The sequence below is a fragment of the Haliaeetus albicilla genome, chromosome 2, assembly GCF_947461875.1.
Source record: "Haliaeetus albicilla chromosome 2, bHalAlb1.1, whole genome shotgun sequence".
NCBI lineage: Eukaryota > Metazoa > Chordata > Aves > Accipitriformes > Accipitridae > Haliaeetus > Haliaeetus albicilla.
In genome coordinates, this window is record NC_091484.1 from 79,513,444 (window position 1) to 79,530,963 (window position 17,520).

The 17,520-nt window shown below is 60.8% G+C and overlaps 3 protein-coding genes across 5 annotated transcripts in view; 2 read left to right on the forward strand and 1 right to left on the reverse strand.

Moving 5' to 3' along the window:
* Positions 1–862: 862 nt before the first annotated feature.
* On the forward strand, positions 863–7,170 carry LOC138684489 (D-serine dehydratase-like). 3 transcript variants are annotated; one of them, XM_069778404.1, is made up of 9 exons: positions 863–1,148; positions 2,203–2,361; positions 2,915–3,195; positions 3,928–4,114; positions 6,124–6,245; positions 6,349–6,538; positions 6,619–6,724; positions 6,804–6,917; positions 6,956–7,170. In XM_069778404.1, exons 1-8 carry the CDS (start codon positions 1,129–1,131, stop codon positions 6,891–6,893), a joined length of 1,155 nt encoding a protein of 384 aa, XP_069634505.1. In that variant the 5' UTR covers positions 863–1,128; the 3' UTR covers positions 6,894–6,917; positions 6,956–7,170. The 3 variants fall into 3 exon arrangements, with proteins under 3 accessions (XP_069634505.1, XP_069634506.1, XP_069634507.1); XM_069778405.1 differs by having other exon boundaries at positions 864–1,148; positions 2,206–2,361; positions 6,804–7,170; XM_069778406.1 differs by having other exon boundaries at positions 877–1,148; positions 6,804–7,170.
* A 496-nt stretch (positions 7,171–7,666) lies between these two features.
* LOC138684491 (death domain-containing membrane protein NRADD-like) lies at positions 7,667–11,601 on the forward strand. Its single transcript, XM_069778407.1, has 6 exons — positions 7,667–7,723; positions 8,746–8,881; positions 8,960–9,070; positions 9,444–9,615; positions 9,699–9,844; positions 11,000–11,601. The coding sequence occupies exons 1-6, from the start codon at positions 7,667–7,669 to the stop codon at positions 11,302–11,304; spliced, it is 927 nt and encodes a 308-aa protein (XP_069634508.1). The 3' UTR covers positions 11,305–11,601.
* Positions 11,602–12,545: 944 nt separating this feature from the next.
* Positions 12,546–17,520, reverse strand: part of SETD2 (SET domain containing 2, histone lysine methyltransferase) — a 69,067-nt gene continuing 64,092 nt past the window's right edge. Inside the window, exons 19-21 of the mRNA XM_069778408.1 lie at positions 14,199–14,279; positions 13,839–13,940; positions 12,546–13,044 (exon numbers count right to left, since the gene is read on the reverse strand). Coding sequence (XP_069634509.1) covers positions 12,883–13,044; positions 13,839–13,940; positions 14,199–14,279 — 345 coding nt within the window. The 3' untranslated portion in view covers positions 12,546–12,882. The remainder of the gene's footprint in view (positions 13,045–13,838; positions 13,941–14,198; positions 14,280–17,520) is intronic.

A 17,520-nucleotide genomic window follows, 5' to 3' on the forward strand; every position in this document is an offset into this window, starting at 1 on the left:
CAGTACAGGCTCTGCTCCGGGCTGGGGGCCAGCGGGGCCCCCCCGGCAGCGAGACACGGCCAGCCTGGGACATGGGACACACGTGTCACGAATGCGGGGCCGGGGGGGGTGTCTCAGCAGCTGTGTCTTTGTGTGTCATGAGCGTGGGGGGTCTCAGCAGCCTTGTTGCCACATGTCATGAGCGTGGGGGGTCTCAGCAGCCACGTACCCACGTGTTACGAGCATGGAGGTGGGGGGGTCTCAGCAACAATACAACCATGTGGCATGAGCATGGAGGTCTCGGCGGCCGTGCACCCACGCGTCACGAGCCACGGGGGGGGTCTCAGTGGTTGTCTACCCACGTGTCACGAGCGTGAGGGTCTCGGCAGACGTATACCCATGTGTCATGGGCACAAGGGGGAGGGGGGTCTCAGTAGCCGTGTACTCACATCTCATGAGGGTGGGACGGCTCAGGAGCTGTGCACCCGTGTCACGAGCGTCGGGTGGTCTCAGCAGCAGTGTGCCCACACGTCACAAGCGTGGGGGGTCTCAGCAGCCGTGCACCCACATTCACGAGCATGGGGCGGTGGTCTCAGCAGCCGTCTACCCAGGTCAGAAGCGCGGGGGGTCTCAGCAGCCGTGCACCCCCCCCCCGCCCCGTGTCACAAACTCGGGGCAGCTGGGCTCTCATCGGCCGTGTACGCACGTGTCACGAGCACGTGCGGCCTCAGCCCTCAGCAACCCTGTGCCCACGTGTCCTGAACGTGCCAGGTCTCAGCAGCCACGCACCCGTGTGTCACCAGCATGGCGTTGGGGGGGGGTGGTGTGTGTCTCAGCATCCCCCATCCACACATAGCATGAGCACGCAAGGTCTCAGCCCTCCTTCCTTGTCCCTCCACGGGCACGGGGCTCCAAAGCTGGCCATCGTTCCCGGGGAGCTGGCAGTCTGTCCCGGGGAGGCCGAGTGTCCCCGGCCGTGGTGTCCGTGTCCTCCCTTGCTTCTGCCACCCCCGGGGAGGCCCCACGGCCGGCAGTGACCTCTGTCCCCAGCCGAGGCTGGCTGCGGGTGCCCACGGCATCACGTGGAACTGGCACAACCGGAGCCACCAGAGAGCCGAGCCGGGAAGAGCTGTAGAGACGGACGGAGGGATGGACGGACGGATGGACAGGTGGGTGGGGGGGGGAAGGCTGGGTGCTCGGGCTGCCGCCGGGAATTTCGCCCTGGACAGCCTTGCAGTGGCCATCCCGGGTGGGGCGGGGGGAAACTGAGGTCCCGCTGCCGGAGACCCTGGGTGTCCCCGTCCCACCTGAGGCTGGACGGGGGTGTCCCCTGTCCCCACGTCCTGGGCCCAGGTCTCCCAGTTTCCAGTGTCCCTGTCCCAGTCATCCCTGTCCCAAGAATCCCTGTCCCAGGAGTCCCTGTTCCTGGTGTGTGTGTCCCTACCCCAGGTGTCCCAGTCCCAGGTTTCCCATTCCCATAGATCCCAGTCCCAGCTTTCCCATTCCCATAGATCCTAGTCCTAAGTGTCCCTGTCCCATATATTCCAGTCCCAGGTGTCCCTGTCCCATATATCCCAGTGCCATATGTCCCTTTCCCAAGTGTCCAGTCCCAGGTGACCCAGTCCCATATGTCCCAGTCTAAGGTGACCCACTCCCAGGTTTCCCAATCCCATATGTCCCAGTCCCATATGTCCCAGTCCCAGGTGACCCACAGGTCCCTATCCCAGGTGCCTCAGTCCCAGATGTCCCAGTCCGAGGTGACCCAGTCCCATATGTCCCTGTTCCCAGGTTTCCCAGTCCCACTTGTCCCTGTTCCCAGTGTCCCAGTCTTAGGTGACCCAGGTGTCCCACTCCCCAGTTTCCCAGTCCCAGTATTCACCTGAGACTGAGGGACACCCCTCCTGGGTTTGTGCCCAGTTGGGGGGGACCCCCCCTGAGCTGCCCCAGCACCGTCCTCACCCAAACCACCCCTCGGTGCCAGGTCTCATTGGGGGGGGCTCAGCCCACCAGCCCCCAGCCCCCACCCAGGGAGCAGGGACCCACGCCAGCCCACAGGGGTGGGTGCACGTTATTTTGGGGGGGGGCCATGGTAGGTACAGGTTTGGGGGGTACGGTGGGTGCATGGTGGGTGCAGGTTTGGGTGCATGCCTGGGTATGGGGCTGGGTGCAGGTTTGGGGGTGGAGGGCAGGTGTCCCCCTCCGCTCCCTGCCCCCTCCCCGCAGCAGCAGCAGCGTGTGGCTGGGAGCCCCCCTGGAGAAGTTGCCCACCCCGGCGCTGACCCTGGACCAGGCGACGGTGCGGCGTAACGCGGAGCGCATGCGGGAGCGCTGCCGGGCCCTCGGCCTCCGCCTGCGCCCCCATGTCAAAACCCACAAGACACTGTGAGTGTGACCCCAGAATCCCCAGCATCCCCCCAGAATCCTTCCAGCATCCCCCCCAGAATCCTTCCAGCATCCCCCCAGCAGCCCCCCGTCCTCCCTAGCAATCCCCCAGCATCCTCCCAATATCCCTCCTAGCATCCCCAATCCTCTTCCTCAGCTTGCCCCCAGCGTCCCCCCCATCCACCAACCTTCCCCCCCAGCATCCCCCCATCCTCCCCCCAGCATCTCCCCACCTTCCCCATCAGCATCTCCCCACCTTCCCCATCAGTGTCTCCCCCATCATCCCTCCAGCATCCTCCCAGTCTCCTTCCCAGCGTCCCCCCCACCTTCCCACCTACCATCCTTCCACCCTCCTTCCCCAGTATCCCGCCAGCATCCTCCCCAGCATCCCCATTCTCCCACTCTCCTCCCCAGTATCCCCCAGCATCCCCATTCTCCCACTCTCCTCCCCAGTATCCCCCAGCACTCCCCATTCTCCCACTCTCCTCCCCAGCATCCCCCCAACATCCCCCTCCCAGCACCCCCTTACCACCCACCACCCCCCCCACCCCAGAGAAGGCGCCGAACTGGCGACGGGAGGCACCCGCCGGGGTATCGTGGTCTCCACCTTGGCCGAAGCTCGGTTCTTCGCAGCGGGGGGCTTCGATGACATCCTCTACGCCTACCCGCTGCCGGGGGGGCGGCTGGAGGAATGTGCCACCCTGGCCCAGCAACTCCAAGCCTTCCAGCTCCTCCTCGACAGCCCCCAGGCTTTGGCCCTCCTGCGCCAGCGCCCGCTGCCCGCCGGCAAGCGCTGGCTCGTCTGGCTCAAGCTCGACTGCGGCAATGGCAGGGGTAGGTGATATTCCCCCCCCAGGAAAAAAAAAATGTAGCCCCCCTTAAATCCCACCAGCGCCCGGGTTGCTGGGGCAGGGGGGATGCAGAGATGGGGCATCACACATCCTCTCTGAGGGTGTTTTCTTCCAGCCACCCCCCCCAGCCCAGGATGCTTAATGCTCCATGTCCCCCCCAGCCCCACCATCTCAACCAGAATGGGGCATTAAAGACACCTCCCACCCAAAAAAAAGGAGTCATTCTTCACGGGTGCTCCATTGGGGAAGGATGCTCCATGCCCCACCATCCTCAAGCCCCCAGAACCACCATCTCATCCAGGACGGGGTTACTTAAGCCCCCCCCAAAGAAAAAAAAAAAAAATCATTCTTCAAGGATGCTCCATGGGGCAGAAGTCCCCCATATGCCCCCCAGCCCCCATGATGGGGCATTTACCCCCCCGAACCCCATTTTCATCCACCCATCGCATGATATTTGATGAAGACGAGCTGCCCCATATACCCCCCCAACCCCAAACCCCCAGCCTCACCAGGACGGGGCATTTAAGCCCCCCCCAGGTCATTCTTCACGGATGCTCCATGGGGCAGAGGTGCCCCATAAGCCCCCCCCAGCCCCCAAGATAGGGTATTTAAGTCCCCCCGCCCCAAACCCCAATCCCCACCATCACACCCACCATGGGGCATCAACCCCCCAAACCCCCCCGAGCCGTGCCTGGACCCTCGTCCTGGCCGGCAGCCGGCGTTCGACCCACGGACCCCGGTGCCATGTCCCTGGCCCGGGCCATCGCCGAGGAGGCACCGGAGGAGGTGACACTGGTGGGGGTCTACGCTCACTGCGGGGACACCTACGGCTGCCGCGATGTCCCAGCCATCCAAGCCATTGCCCAGGCCACCACCGCCGCCGTGCTTGACTTCGTCACCGCGTGAGTGTCCCAAATCCAGGGGATGGGCAGAGTTAAGGGGATTTTTTTTTTTTTTTTTTTTTTTTTTGGCCGGGGGGGGTGTCCAAGCTGGCCACCATGGGTGTCATTCCCCTTCCCATAAAAGCCCAGCAGCTGGTCGTAAATGCAAATCACCCCCATAAAAGGGGGCCCTACAAAGCCCCCCCGGGGAGCCGGAGGAGGATGCTGGCAGCTCTGGTCACCTTTGATGTGGCTTTGGTGGTGGGTTGTGACCTGTGTCATTGTCGTCCCCCCCCTTGTCACCCTTTTGTCCCAGCGGGGTTTTACATCCTGGAGGGAATTGCTGCCGGATGGTTCCTGCTAAAGGAGGGACAGCGGGGGGGGGGGGGGGGGGTCAGTGGGGTCCCTTGGGACCCTCATCCCCCCACCCACAGGGACGTGCTTCCCTGGGGACCCATCCCGGGGTCTCTAGTCCCACCCCAGCTGGTTGTGGCACCGTTTTGCAGTGGGGAAACTGAGGCACAAGACGAAAATGCTGCCTCCCCCAGCTCCCCCCCCCAAAAAGTCAGGGGGCTGCTCTGCCACCCACCCCTCCTGCAATGTGCCCCACGGTCTCAGAGGGCCCAGGGAGAGCAGGGGAGGGGGGGCACCATTCCCGGCTGCCACCCTGGGGGGGGACGACATGGCACCCCCTTGCCATGTGGTCTTTGAAGGGGGGGGGGGGTGCAACACATCTGGGCTGCTCAGACACATCTGGGAAGATCTCGGGCACATCTTGGGGTGCCCTGGAACATCTGGGGGGGTCCCCAGCAGAGCGAGGGGTGCTCTGGCACAGCTGGGGGGGGTCCCAGGCATATCTGGGGGTGCTCTGGCATATTTGGGGGGGGTGCTCTAGCACATCTGGGGGCTCCTGTGCACATCTGTGGGTGCTCTGACACATTGGAGGGGTCCCTGGAACATCTGGGGATGTTTTAACACATCTGGGGAGATCTCCAGCTCATTTGGGTGGATCTCAGGCACATCTGGGGGTTCATGAGCACATCTGGGGGTGCCTTGGCACATGTGGGGGGCTCTGGCATACCTGGGAGGGATCCCAGGCCCATCTGGGGGGATCTCTGGCACATCTGGGGATGTCCTGGTACATCTGAGGGGGGTCCCAGGCACATCTGGGGGGTGCTATGGCATAACTGGGGGGGGGCAGGCACATCTGGGGAGTGCTCTGGCAGGTCTGGAGGGGCCCCAGGCATATCTGGATGGATCTCTGGCACATCTGGTCCTCCTGGCTATATCTAGTGGCACCCTGACACATCTTGGGGGGTCTCCAGCATATCTGGGGGGGCTCTGTCACTCATCTGCAGGCTCCCAGAAACATCTGTGGGCTCCCAAAACCATCGGGGTGGGGCCTCTAGCACATCTGGGGGGTGCTGTGTCACATCTGTGGGCTCTCAGACACGTCTGGGAATGCTTTAAAACATTGGGGGGGATCTTCAGCTCATATGGGTGGATCTCTGGCACATCTGGGGACACCAGGGCACATCTGGGGGTGGTCCCAGACACATCAGGCGGGGTGTTCTGGCATATTGAGGGGGGGCATGACCTGCCTTGAGTGATCGAGGGGGGTGTCTATTGCATCTGGGGGCTCTCTGGCACATCTGGATGGCATCCAGGCACATCTGGCTGTCTCCCCAGCACATCTTGGGGTTTTCCTAGCACACTGAGGCGGGGGGGGGGGGCTCTGCCACAACTGGATGGCTTCCTTGAACATTTTTGGGGGGTGCTTTCTGGCATATCTGGGACTCCCTGAATCATCACCACCTCCAATTCCTCTCCTGTGGCACCCACGGGTGATGGACCCACCTCCAGTCCTGCTCCCCATGGTTCCCAGGGGTGACGGATCCATCTCCGGTCCCACTCCCGTGGCACCCAGGGGTGATGGACCCACCTCTGGCTTTGTTCCCCATGGTGCCTGGGGATGATGTCCCCCCCTCGGCCATGCCCCAGCCGCTCAGAGGGTCCCCGTGTGCCGGCAGGCTGCGGCGGGCAGGGGTGCCGTGTCCCCAGGCCAGCATCGGCTCCACGCCGTCCTGCAGCCACCCGGTGCCGGAGATGGCCCAGCTCACCGAGCTCCATCCAGGCAACTACCTCTTCTACGGTGAGTGGGTCCGGGGGGACCCCACTCCCACCCCCAACCCTGCTTGTGACCCCCCCCAGGGTGGGATGCACCCCAACCTGAGCTGGTCACCCTCTTCTCCCAGACCTTCAGCAGACCCTCCTGGGTTCCTGTCACCCGGAGGAGGTGGCCATCCGTGTCCTCACCAGGGTCATCGGTCACTACCCCCACCGCAACCAGCTGCTGGTGGACTGCGGGTGGGCTGCCCTCAGCCTCCACGGCCGCCATCAGGCACCTGTGGGCTGCGCCGCCATCGAGGGGCACCCCCAGCTTAGGTGAGCACCGGGGAGGGGTGGGGGGGTGGCTTTTGGGGGGGGACACACAACGACAGAGGGGTGACGGCGTGTCTCCGCAGGCTGGTGGGGCTGACGCAGGAGCACGGGCAGGTGGAAGCCATCGACGGACGGTTGGATTTCGAGCGCTTCCCGTTGGGCAGCATCCTGGCTCTTATCCCCTTCCATGTGAGTACCGGCCCCACCGCGCCCCACCACGCCCCGCCACACCCCACCACGCCCGGCTCAGCATCCCTACCCACCGCAGGCCTGCGCGACTGCTGCCATGCACCCCGTCTACTACGTCCACGCCGGGGGGAAGGTGGTGGAGCTCTGGCACCCAGTCCGCGGCTGGTAGGGAGGAGAGTGGGGAGCTGCCGGGGTGCTGCGCCCACGCCGAGACCCTGCGCCCACTTGGAGACCCTGCGCCCACTTGGAGACCCTGCGCCCACGCCGGGGTGCTGCATCCACACCGGGGTCCTGCACCCACTCGGACACCCTGAACTCACGCCGAGACCCTGCACCCATGCTGGGGTCCCACACCCACGGTGAAGCCATGTGCCCATGCCAGAGTCCTGCACCCACGCCGGGGTGCTGTCCCCCCGGCCCCCCCGTACCGGGGTCAATAAAGCTGCTTCTCCCATTTCCAGACACTTTTGCCCCCGGGGCAGGGAGGGGACAGGCCGTGGGGAGGGGGCGGGGGGGGGGGGAACACCGTCCCCCCGCTAGCCCCGGTCCCAGCGTGACCGGTCCCAGTTTGGACCAGTCCGGTCCCTGGCCGGGAGCGGGACCCGAACCGGCGTCCCATCGGACCGGAGCGGACCCCGGCCCAGCCGAGCCGAGAGGGGCGGAGCTCCGTACGGAGCCCCGCCCAGCCCCGGCGCTCTCAGCCAATGGCGGAGCGCCCCGCCCTGCCCGTCCCGGGGGCTCGCCGCGCCCTCCCGCGCTGCGGGACCGCGCCCAGCCCAGCCCGGCCGTAGGCGGAGCGGAGCGAGCCGAGCGGAGCCGAGCGGAGCCGGACCGGGCCGAGCGGAGCCGAGCGGAGCCGAGCGGAGCCGGACCGGGCCGAGCGGAGCCGAGCGGAGCGGGGCGGCCCGGAGCGGGTCCCGGGGCCGGGCCCGGGTCCCCGCGATGCGGCGGGGCCGCGCGGTGCTGCCGGTGCTGCCGGTGCTGCTGCTGCTCTGCCCGGTGCGGGGTCGGGACCGGGACCGGGACCGGGACCGGGATCGGGATCGGGATCGGGACCGGGGATGGGGGCAGGAGCGGGAGGGACCGGGACGGGGACCGGGACCGGGACGGGGACCGGGACGGGGCTCCCCGCTGCCGCCCCGGGACCCGCCGGGCCGGCCGATCCCCGGGGGGGTCCGCTTCACCTCACGTCTTTTTGTTGTACTGAGTTTTTCTTTTCTCTTTTCTTTTTTCTTTTCTCTTTTCTTTTCTTTTTCTTTTCTTTTCCCTTCTTTTCTTATTTTAGTTTGGTTTGGTTTATCTTATTTCATCTTATTTTGTTTTATTGTATTTGATCGTATTTGGATTTATTGTATTTGATCTTATCTTGTTTTCTTTTATTTTACCTTGGTTTGTTTTGATTTATTCTATTTTGCCTTATTTTATTTTGATTTATTTTATTTCCTTCCCTTTTCTTTCATTCTATTTTATTTTTTATTTTCTTTTACTTTATTACCCTTTAGCTTTATTTCACTTCATATTTTTTCACTTTATTTCACTTCGTTTCGTTTAGTTTCTTTGTATTTCCCTTTATTTCTTTGTATTTCATTTCAATCCATTTTATTTCATGTCTGTTTTTATTTTCGATTTGATCGTTTACTTTTATTATTTTTATTTGATTTTTTTTCAATTTTATTTATTTTATGTTTGGAGGGGTAATTTTTTTTTTTTTTATTCATTAATCTTTCATCCCACTCTATTCTATTTTTATCCACACACACCCCCCCCGAGCACAGCACTGTCCTGCCATCACCCACCCACCCAAGGCCAAGCACCCCCCGTGCCCCCCCACCCACTCACCCCCCCACCCTCTCCCCCCCCCAGCTCCGGGACCCCAAACCAGCCCCCACCATGGGTTGGGGGGGGGGAGACACAGCAGGGGGGGTTGGGGGGGGGGGAAGGACTTGGGGGGGGGGTCCAGAGCAGAACCAAGGGGAAACTGAGGCAGGACCCCCCCCCCCCCCCCAACCTTATGCCCGCAGGTGCCCGGGCGGGGCGGGGGGTGCGGGAGCGGGCGGACGACGGCGGCGGGGGGGTGCTGCACCCCCTGCCCCCCCGGATTCGGCGTCACCGAACCCTGCGGCCACACCGACACCCGCTGCCAGCCCTGCACCCACAGTGAGTACCCCCACACACCCCCCCCCAACCCCCCCGTGCACCCCTCCAGCACCCCCCCAGCACCCTGTCCCCCCCCAGACCGGACCTTCTCGGCGGTGAGCAGCGCGGTGGAGCCCTGCCAGCCCTGCACCCCCTGCCCGCTCCTGCCTGCCCGGCCCTGCACCCCCGCCCGCGACACCCTCTGCACCCGTGAGTGGCACCCACGTTGGGGGGGGGGACGACACACACACTGGTGTCACCCCCCCACCCGGCGATTGGAAGGCGGGGGGTGTTCTTACCGGGGGTGGTGGCCGTGCCTCAGTTTCCCCATGTGTGGATCTGAGGCGCTGTGCATCACAGGGCGGGGGGGGGGGGGCACAGAAAATTGGGGTGAATTGGGGACACGCGCCCCACTGCGGCACCCCAACGTATTTGGAGGGGGGTCCCCCCCACCCCACCATCCACCCATGGGTGCCGGTTGCCCTGCAAGGGGAAACTGAGGCAGGGGTGGGGGACACACCACCACCCCAGGGCTCCCCTAAACTTTGGGGGGGGACACCTCCCCTCCCCCCAATCCCCATAGACGAGGACCTGGAGCGCATGGGCGGCGAGCCGGTGACGGGGAACCCCTCGCCCATCACCCCCGAGTTCGTGCCACCACCGCCCGAGGCCACCGGCAAGGACATCATCCCCGTCTACTGCTCCCTCCTGGCCGCCGTGGTGGTGGGACTCCTCGCCTACGTGGCCTTCAAGTGGTAGGTTGGGGTTTTTTTTTGGGGGGGGGCACATATGGGACCCCGAAGGTCCTGGTTGACACCCGGTTGCCCACCGCGGGCAGCTGGCACACGTGCAGGCAGAAGCAGCAGCTGGCCAAGGCGCGGGCAGGGGACTTGGGGACGTCACCCGAGGGGGAGAAGCTGCACAGTGACAGCGGGGTCTTCCTCGACACCCACAGCCTGCAGGAGCCCCACCAGCCCGGCAAGGGTGAGCACCCACCACCCAGCCATGGAGGTTTTTTTTTTGGGGGGGGGGGGGCAGGCAGAGGGGGTGCACCCATCGCGAGGTGGGGTCTGGGGGGATTTGTCCCCCCGATGTCATCGGGATGGGGTTGGGGAGCACCTGTGTTCATGGGTGGGGGGTTCAGGGTGCTTCTGTCCCTGGGGTTCATCCGTACTGTGAGGAGCATCTGGATGGGGTTGGGGTGCTCTAGGGAGCACCCACATGGGTTTGGGGTGCCCCCAGGGCCTGTGGAGCACCCATATGGGGTTGGGGTGCACCTACACCCCAGGGAGCATCCCTACCTTGGGGTTCACCCAGGTGGGGTTGGGGAGCACCCAGATGGGGTTGGGGGGGTCACTCATGCCCCGGGGAGCACCCGAACAAGGTTGAGGAGCACCCAAAGGGGGTCAGGGAGCACCCAGATAGGGCTGGGGAGCACCTGGATGGGGTTGAGGAGCACCCATGCCCCGGGGACCACCCAGATGGGCCTGGGTGGCACCCAAATGGGGTTGGGGAGCACCTAAATGGGGGACACCTTGATGGGGTCAGGAAGCACCCATGCCCTGGGTAGCACCCAAATGGGGGGGTCAGGAAGCACCTGGGTGGGCTTGCGGAGCCCCCATACCCCAGATAGCACCCAAATGGGGGGTCAGGGAGCACCTGGGTGGGCTCAGGGAGCACCCATACCCCAGATAGCACCCAAATGGGGGGGTCAGGGGGCACCCATACCCCAGATAGCACCCAAATGGGGGGTCGGGGAGCACCTGGGTGGGCTCGAGGAGCCCCCATACCCCAGATAGCACCCAAATGGGGGGTCAGGGAGCCCCCATACCCCAGATAGCACCCAAATGGGGAGTCAGGGAGCACCTGGGTGGGCTCGAGGAGCACCCATACCCCAGATAGCACCCAAATGGGGGGTCAGGGAGCCCCCATACCCCAGATAGCACCCAAATGGGGAGTCAGGGAGCACCTGGGTGGGCTCGAGGAGCACCCATACCCCAGATAGCACCCAAAGAGGGTTGAGGAGCACCCATACCCCAGTAAGCATCTCTCTCCCGGGAGCCGGCAACACCTCCAGCACAGAAATCCCGCCGGGCGGAGATTTGGGGGTGCCGACACTGACCCCCTCCCCACCCGCAGCCCCCCGTCCCGAAGGGCACCCATTCAGCACGGTACCAGTGCAGCGGCAAGAGGAGCTGGAGCGGCTGCTGGAGAGCGGGGGTCCCGGGGGGGACTGGCGCAGTTTGGCCACCCGCCTGGGTTTCAGCCCCGACGCCATCGGCACCTTCGGCCGGGGCCGAGCACCCGCTCGCACCCTGCTCAGCGCCTGGGCCGGCGCCGAGGGGGCCACGTTGGAGACCCTCTGCCAGGCTCTGGTGGCCATCGGACGGCAGGATGCGGCCCGGCGCTTGGCGGGACCGGGGGACGCCACGTCTGCCGTGTGACCGACCGGGGGTCCCCGAGACCTGCTGGGACGTGGGGGACACCGGGTGGGCTCGGCGGGTGCTCCCTGTTTTTTTTTTTCCTGTCAGATAGTTCTTTGGGGTGTTTTTTGAGGGGGGTTTTGTACTTTTTTTTTTTTAGGGCTGTCAAGGGTGGGGAGTTGGGTGACGGAGGGTGGGAGACTCGGGGACGCAGCTGGTCCCCGGGTGGGTGTATTAAATGTGTCACTTGTGTGTCACCACGATGCCTCGGGTGTCCGTGTGTCCCCACGCGCGCGTGTCCCCGGGACGTGCGTCTTCGGGTGTCCGTGTGTCCCCAGGCATCCGTGTGTCCCCAAGCACCCGTGTCCCCTCAGGTGTCCGTGTTTGTCCCTTCTCACCGCGATGTGTCCCCCTTGGGTGTCCGTGTGTGTCCCCCTGCCCCAAGCGCACGTCACCGTCACGGCTGTCCTCAAGCATCCGTGTGTCCCCACCAGCGTGTCACTGGGACGCGTGTCCTCAAGCGTCCGTTTGTCCTCGGGCGTCCGCGGGTCCCCAAACCCACACGTGTGTCCCGTGCCCGTCCCCATTAAGGACAGCAGGGGGGTGGGTGGCCCTGAGGTGGGGGGGGGGGCAACACCCCCAAAGACCCCAAAGCAGGTGGCACCAGGGGACGCGGCGTGATGGAAAAGAGCCATTTTAACCCCAAAATGTGCGCAGCCGCCCCTGCCCTGAGCTAGGTCACCCCAAAACCCCTTCCCGTTCCCCCCCACAGGGGTTCGGGGCTCATGGGGATGTTAAGGGTGACAAGGGGGGGGTCCCCGAGCAAGAGGGGACGGACCACCGAGTCAGGCCACCATGTCCCCACCGGTGCCACCGCCAGGTCCCCCCGGCCACCCCCCCCCGGCTGTGCCAAACCTCTTTCGGGGCCGGGTCTGGTGTTGATTTTTTTGTCATTTGTCTTTTTATTTTTTTTCTCTCTCTTTTTTTTTTTTTTTTTTTACATAAAAAGTTCCGTAAAAATTGGATAAAGTAAAATGATTTAAGCAGTAAAATCAATCTTATCAACATAGCACGAGGCCTGCCAGAAATCCGGGGGCAGCCCCGCTCTGCAATATTTACATGAAAACAGATTAAACCTCGCAGAACCAAAAATAAAACCAAGGAAACAACCAAAAAAAAAAAAACCAACCCCGAAACTATCCTTACAAAGTGTTCCCATGGTATCGGCACATCTTGGGCTAAAAGCAAAAAGAAAACAAAACCAAAAATTATCAATATATTCACATATACGTTAAAATATAATACAGAGCTTGGTGACGCACAGGGTGCGTGCGTCCGACAGCACCGCCGGGGTAGGGGAGCCGGCAAAGCCCGGCTTAGCGAAGCCCGTCTTTTCCTCCGCGTCGCCCCGGCAGCACAAACCGCCTCACGCCGTAGGGAACGAAGTTTATTTTCTTTTTTTTTTCCTTTTTTTTTTAAAAAAAAAATAATAATAAATTCACAGGTTGGTGGTTTAAAACCGCGAATCCTGGCAGAATAGAGTATTCCGAGGTTTGGCTGCATCTGGCATCGCTGCGGGGGTGGAGGTGGTGGAGGTGGTTACTCCAGGTCCGTGTCCTCTTTGGGTTTGTAGATGGCCCCGAATTTCTGCATGTATTTCTTGATATATTCCTTCGTCTTGTGTTTCACGTTCTCGTTGCACTCCAGATCCTCCGGATTCTTGCAGTATTTCAGTTCCTTGTTCATGACACCATGAGTCAGCTGCGGGGGAGAGGAGGGGCCGGGAATACCCACCGTTATTCCCAATAATTCAGGTCTTGGGGATTCCCCAAGCTATTTTGCTATTATTCCCCAAATATTCCCCAAATGTTTGCTATTATTCCCCTAATATTCGCTACTATTCCTCAAACATTTGCTATTACTCCCTAAACATTCCCCAAGCCATTTTGCTATTATTCCCCAAATATTTGCTGTTATTCCCCAAACATTCCCCAAATATTGGCTATCATTCCCCAAATATTGGCTATTATTCCCCAAACTTATTTTGCTATTATTCCCTAAATGTTCCCCAAATCTTTGCTATTATTCCTCAAATTTTCCCCAAATATTTCTCAAGCTATTTTGCTGTTATACCCTAAATATCTTCTACTATTCCCCACACATTTGCTATTATTCCCCAAATATTCCCCCAAATATTTCCTATTATTCCCCAAATATTCCCCCAAATATTTCCTATTATTCCCCAAATATTCTCCCACTATTTCCTATTATTCCCCAAGGATTCCCCACATATCTGCTACTATTCCCCAAATATTCCCCAAGCTATTTTGCTATCCCCCAAATATTTTCAATTATTCCCCACATATTTGCTATCATTCCCCAAACATTCCCTAAGCTATTTTGCTATCATCCCCCCAATATCTGCAATTATTCCCCAACTATTCCCCCCCACATTGCTCTTTTCCTTCCCTTATCCTACAAGACGAGCCGGCAGAAGGGGCGATGCAATCCCCCCAAAACTCTCCCCCCCCCGACGGGGACAGAGGGGACGTCACCTTGCGCGCCAGGTGTTTGAAGTCCTCAGTGGTGGTGATGCGTCCCACCTTGCAGTCGGGTTTGCGGTAGGGGTTCAGGCACTGCACGATGAACTGCGACATCTGCACCAGAGGAGATCCGGATCCGACCTTGCCCTCGCTCACCGGCCCCGCCACCCCAGCCCCGGGGTGATGCTGACCCCCCCACCCAGCCCCAACCCTCCGCAGGGCCACGTCCCCAGCGGTGGGGTCCTCCACTCCAGCATCGTGTCACCTGTACAGGGACGGTGAACCCCGATATACCCCTCCGGCATCCCCTGGGTCACATCACCGGGGTGGGATGGTGACAACCCCCCCCCCCGGGGTGCTGGGGAAACTCACTTCTTTCCTGAACACCTCCTTGCTCTTCTTGGCTAGCTCGCTCGACGTGTCCGCTTCCGCCGTCTTGGGCTTCTTGGAAGACTGGAGAGGGGGAAATAAAAGGATATTAGATGCCGCCCGGGGCGAGCAGGGATCTCCCCCATCCCCACTTTGGGGACAGCGCTCCTGCCTCCCCACCCCTGCCCCACAGCCAGGTGGGCAGAGGGCGCTTCCCGGCTGGCTCCCGGTGAGCTTCCCGGCCCGGTGCTGGCACAATTCCCAGCCCATTCCCGGCACGCTTCCCAGCTCGATGCTGGCACGCTCTCCAGCCCAGTCCCAGCGAGCTTCCCAGCCCGATGCCGGCATGTTCTCCAGCCCAATCCAGGCACACTTCCCAGCGTGGTCCCGGTGAGCTTCCCAGCTCAATCCTGGCAGTCTTGCTGCACTCCCCAACCCATTCCCAACACCCTTCCCAGCCCAGTCCTGGCGAGCTTCCCAGCCCGATGCCGGCATGCTCTCCAGCCCAATCCAGGCGCGCTTCCCAGCCTGGTCCCGGTGAGCTTCCCAGCCCAATCCTAGCAGTCTTGGTGAGCTTCCCAGCTCTGGTGTGCTCCCCAACCCACTCCCAACACCCTTCCCAGCCCAGTCCCGGTGAGCTTCCCAGCCCGATGCCGGCTTGCTCCTCACCCCAATCCAGGCACGCTTCCCAGCCTGCTCCCGGTGAGCTTCCCAGCCCAGTGCTGGCACGCTCCCCACCCTGATCCTGGCACACTTCCTAGTCCACTCCTGGTGTGCTCCCCAGCCCGATCCCAGCGCACTTCCCAGCATGATCCTGCCACAATCTCCAGCCCGGTCCCGGCACACTCCCCAGCCCAGTCCCAGCACACTTCAGCCACGCTGCTGAGCTGGGAGCACAGCCTCCAGGGAGGCACAGGGACCAATCCTCGCTCTTGTTTTTGGAAAAAAAAACTGGAAAAAGGGCACAAGCTGGTGCTGGGGGAGTCAGGCTGGTTTGGGGGGGGGAGAGCAAGTGCTGCGGTGGGGGGTATCATCTTTAGCTGGAGGCGAGGGAGAAGGAAAGCAGCTGATCATCCCCCTCCCCATTTATTTCACACATGTTAAAGCCTAATTACCGGCACAACAATGATTTGCAGGGATGAATCCAGCACGGCCGGACACCCAGGCCAGAGAGACACTGTCCTAACCTCAATCCTGGGACTGTTTGAGCAACGCTCGTTTATTCAGCCTATTAATTAAAGCCAGGCGCTCGGTGGCAGCTATCAGCCGCGGCAGAACCATCCCTGCCGGAGAGGTGTGCCCGGCACACCAGCACACCATCAGCCCTCGTGTCGAAAGTGCTGCGAGGGCTGGGACTCCACCAGCAAGCATTTACAGAAGATTATCTTTAGCTGTAGACAATCGTGGAAGGATAAAGTGAATTTTATAGGAATTTCTGGCTGTTCCCCCGAGTACTAATCCCACAAAGCACAAACACCAGCTGACTTAATTTGCCACCCGTATTAATGGAGTAAAAGCTGCACCCGCTGCACCCCTTCGCCGCCAGCTTAACACCCCTCTCCCCACGCATGGCCATCCCTGTGGGCTCTGCCTTCGAGCCCCATGACCTCCTCAGAGTCTACGATAGATAGCGAGAAGCAGCATCTCTTTTCCAGCACTGGTTTTTGGCAGAGATTTGGGTACCATGGGTTACCACGACTCGGATTTTAAGGACGGAGAGAGCAAAAGGGCTTGTAAAAGGCTTGCAAAGCCAGGGGAGATTTGCCGCCTTCTGCTCTTTGAAGGTGTCCTGCTATTTCTTTTAATTAAAAGAACCCAATTTTTTAAAGTATTTAACGCTGAAAAAAGCAGGAGCCATCCCATCCCTTTCAAATCCCAAAGACGCGCCTGGCTGAGGCTGGAGGGCAGAGCTGCAAAGTCCCAAGAGCAAACCGACGTGGGGCTTAAATCAACCCTTGACGGGGAAGTTTTATTGCCAAGGGCTGTCCCGAGCGAGCGCTGGTGCGTCTCTGGGCTGGCTGCACATCAAAGCTCTCCGCTCCCTGCCCGCGGCTCGGGTACCGACATCAAAAGGCTGGTGATGGGGAGCAGATGGCTCCCTGCCGGCTCCCGGCGCGGCACCAGCACGGTGGCGTCACCAAGCCCTGCCACCTTCCATCACCAAGCCCTTCTCCACCACCATCGCCCCGGCATCTCCAGCACACCCCAATATCTCTTAATTCCCCAAGCCAGCACAAGGAAGGAGTTATTTTCTACGTAGGTCAGTTTGGTAACAACTGGATTTTAATTTAGCCCTCAAAGGATGTTATAAATTATCAGCGCTAATTAGGTGGCTTAAGTAGAGCTGGAGGATGGGTTTGGAGGAGCTTGCAGGGAAGCGCTGCAAATGCCAAATAAAGAGGCGTGTAAATAAATGCGTAAAATGGTAAATGCAAAAATAAAGCCTGGCCTGGTTGGATTAAGCCTGGGGCTAAATGCTCCTAGGATTTTGAGCTCCATTGCTTCCCACCACCACCGCAGGAGCCACCCAGGCTGCGGGGGTGACCTGGAAGAGGAAATGGCAATTTTGGGGGACCAGAGCAGGGAGGAGAAGCCAAACCCCAGCTGACCACCAAGCCTGATGGATGGGAAAGCCGAGAGCCAATGCACGGCTGCAGTCACTGCCCCGGCAGCCAGCAGAGTCTGGCAGCTCATGCAGAATTCTGCTCCCCTTGGCCGGAGCACGAGGGGTGGGGGGAAAATCAGTGCCAAAATTTTGGGGGGCATGCGGAGGAGAAATAGGAACCATATTTCTAAGCTACTACTTGTGCAAAGGTGCTAATTTCTCTTTATGCTAAAATTAATCTTCGCTGTTAGGGGAAAACCAGCCTGGGATGGGGTGACAGTGGGAGGGGAGCAAGAAGCCAAATGTGCTGGGAAATTCGGAGGATCCTTTGCATAATGCTCTTCTCCAGCAGCATGGGATAAGGCTGCTGGAATCTGCTGATGCCAACCCTTCCGTGCTCTTCGGGAGGTACAATCGAGCAGGCACAAACACATCCATGCAATAAATCCGGGCTTCTTCCATCTTAAAAAGATGCACAAACTTCGGCATCCAGCCCTATGTCATTGCCAGCACTCCGCCAGGCCACCCTCTCAAGAAATCCCTTTTCCAAGGGAAAAAGCAGGTTTTGAAATGTGCTTTAAGGGGAAATAGCAAGCGTGGCTTTGCGTGCCTCTTGTGCCTTTCCATCAAAATCACTATACCGTCGTGCAAGCCCCAGGCAAGCTCACCCCACGCTGACACCAGCCATGATGACGCCAGCCACGCCGGAGCTTTGAGGGT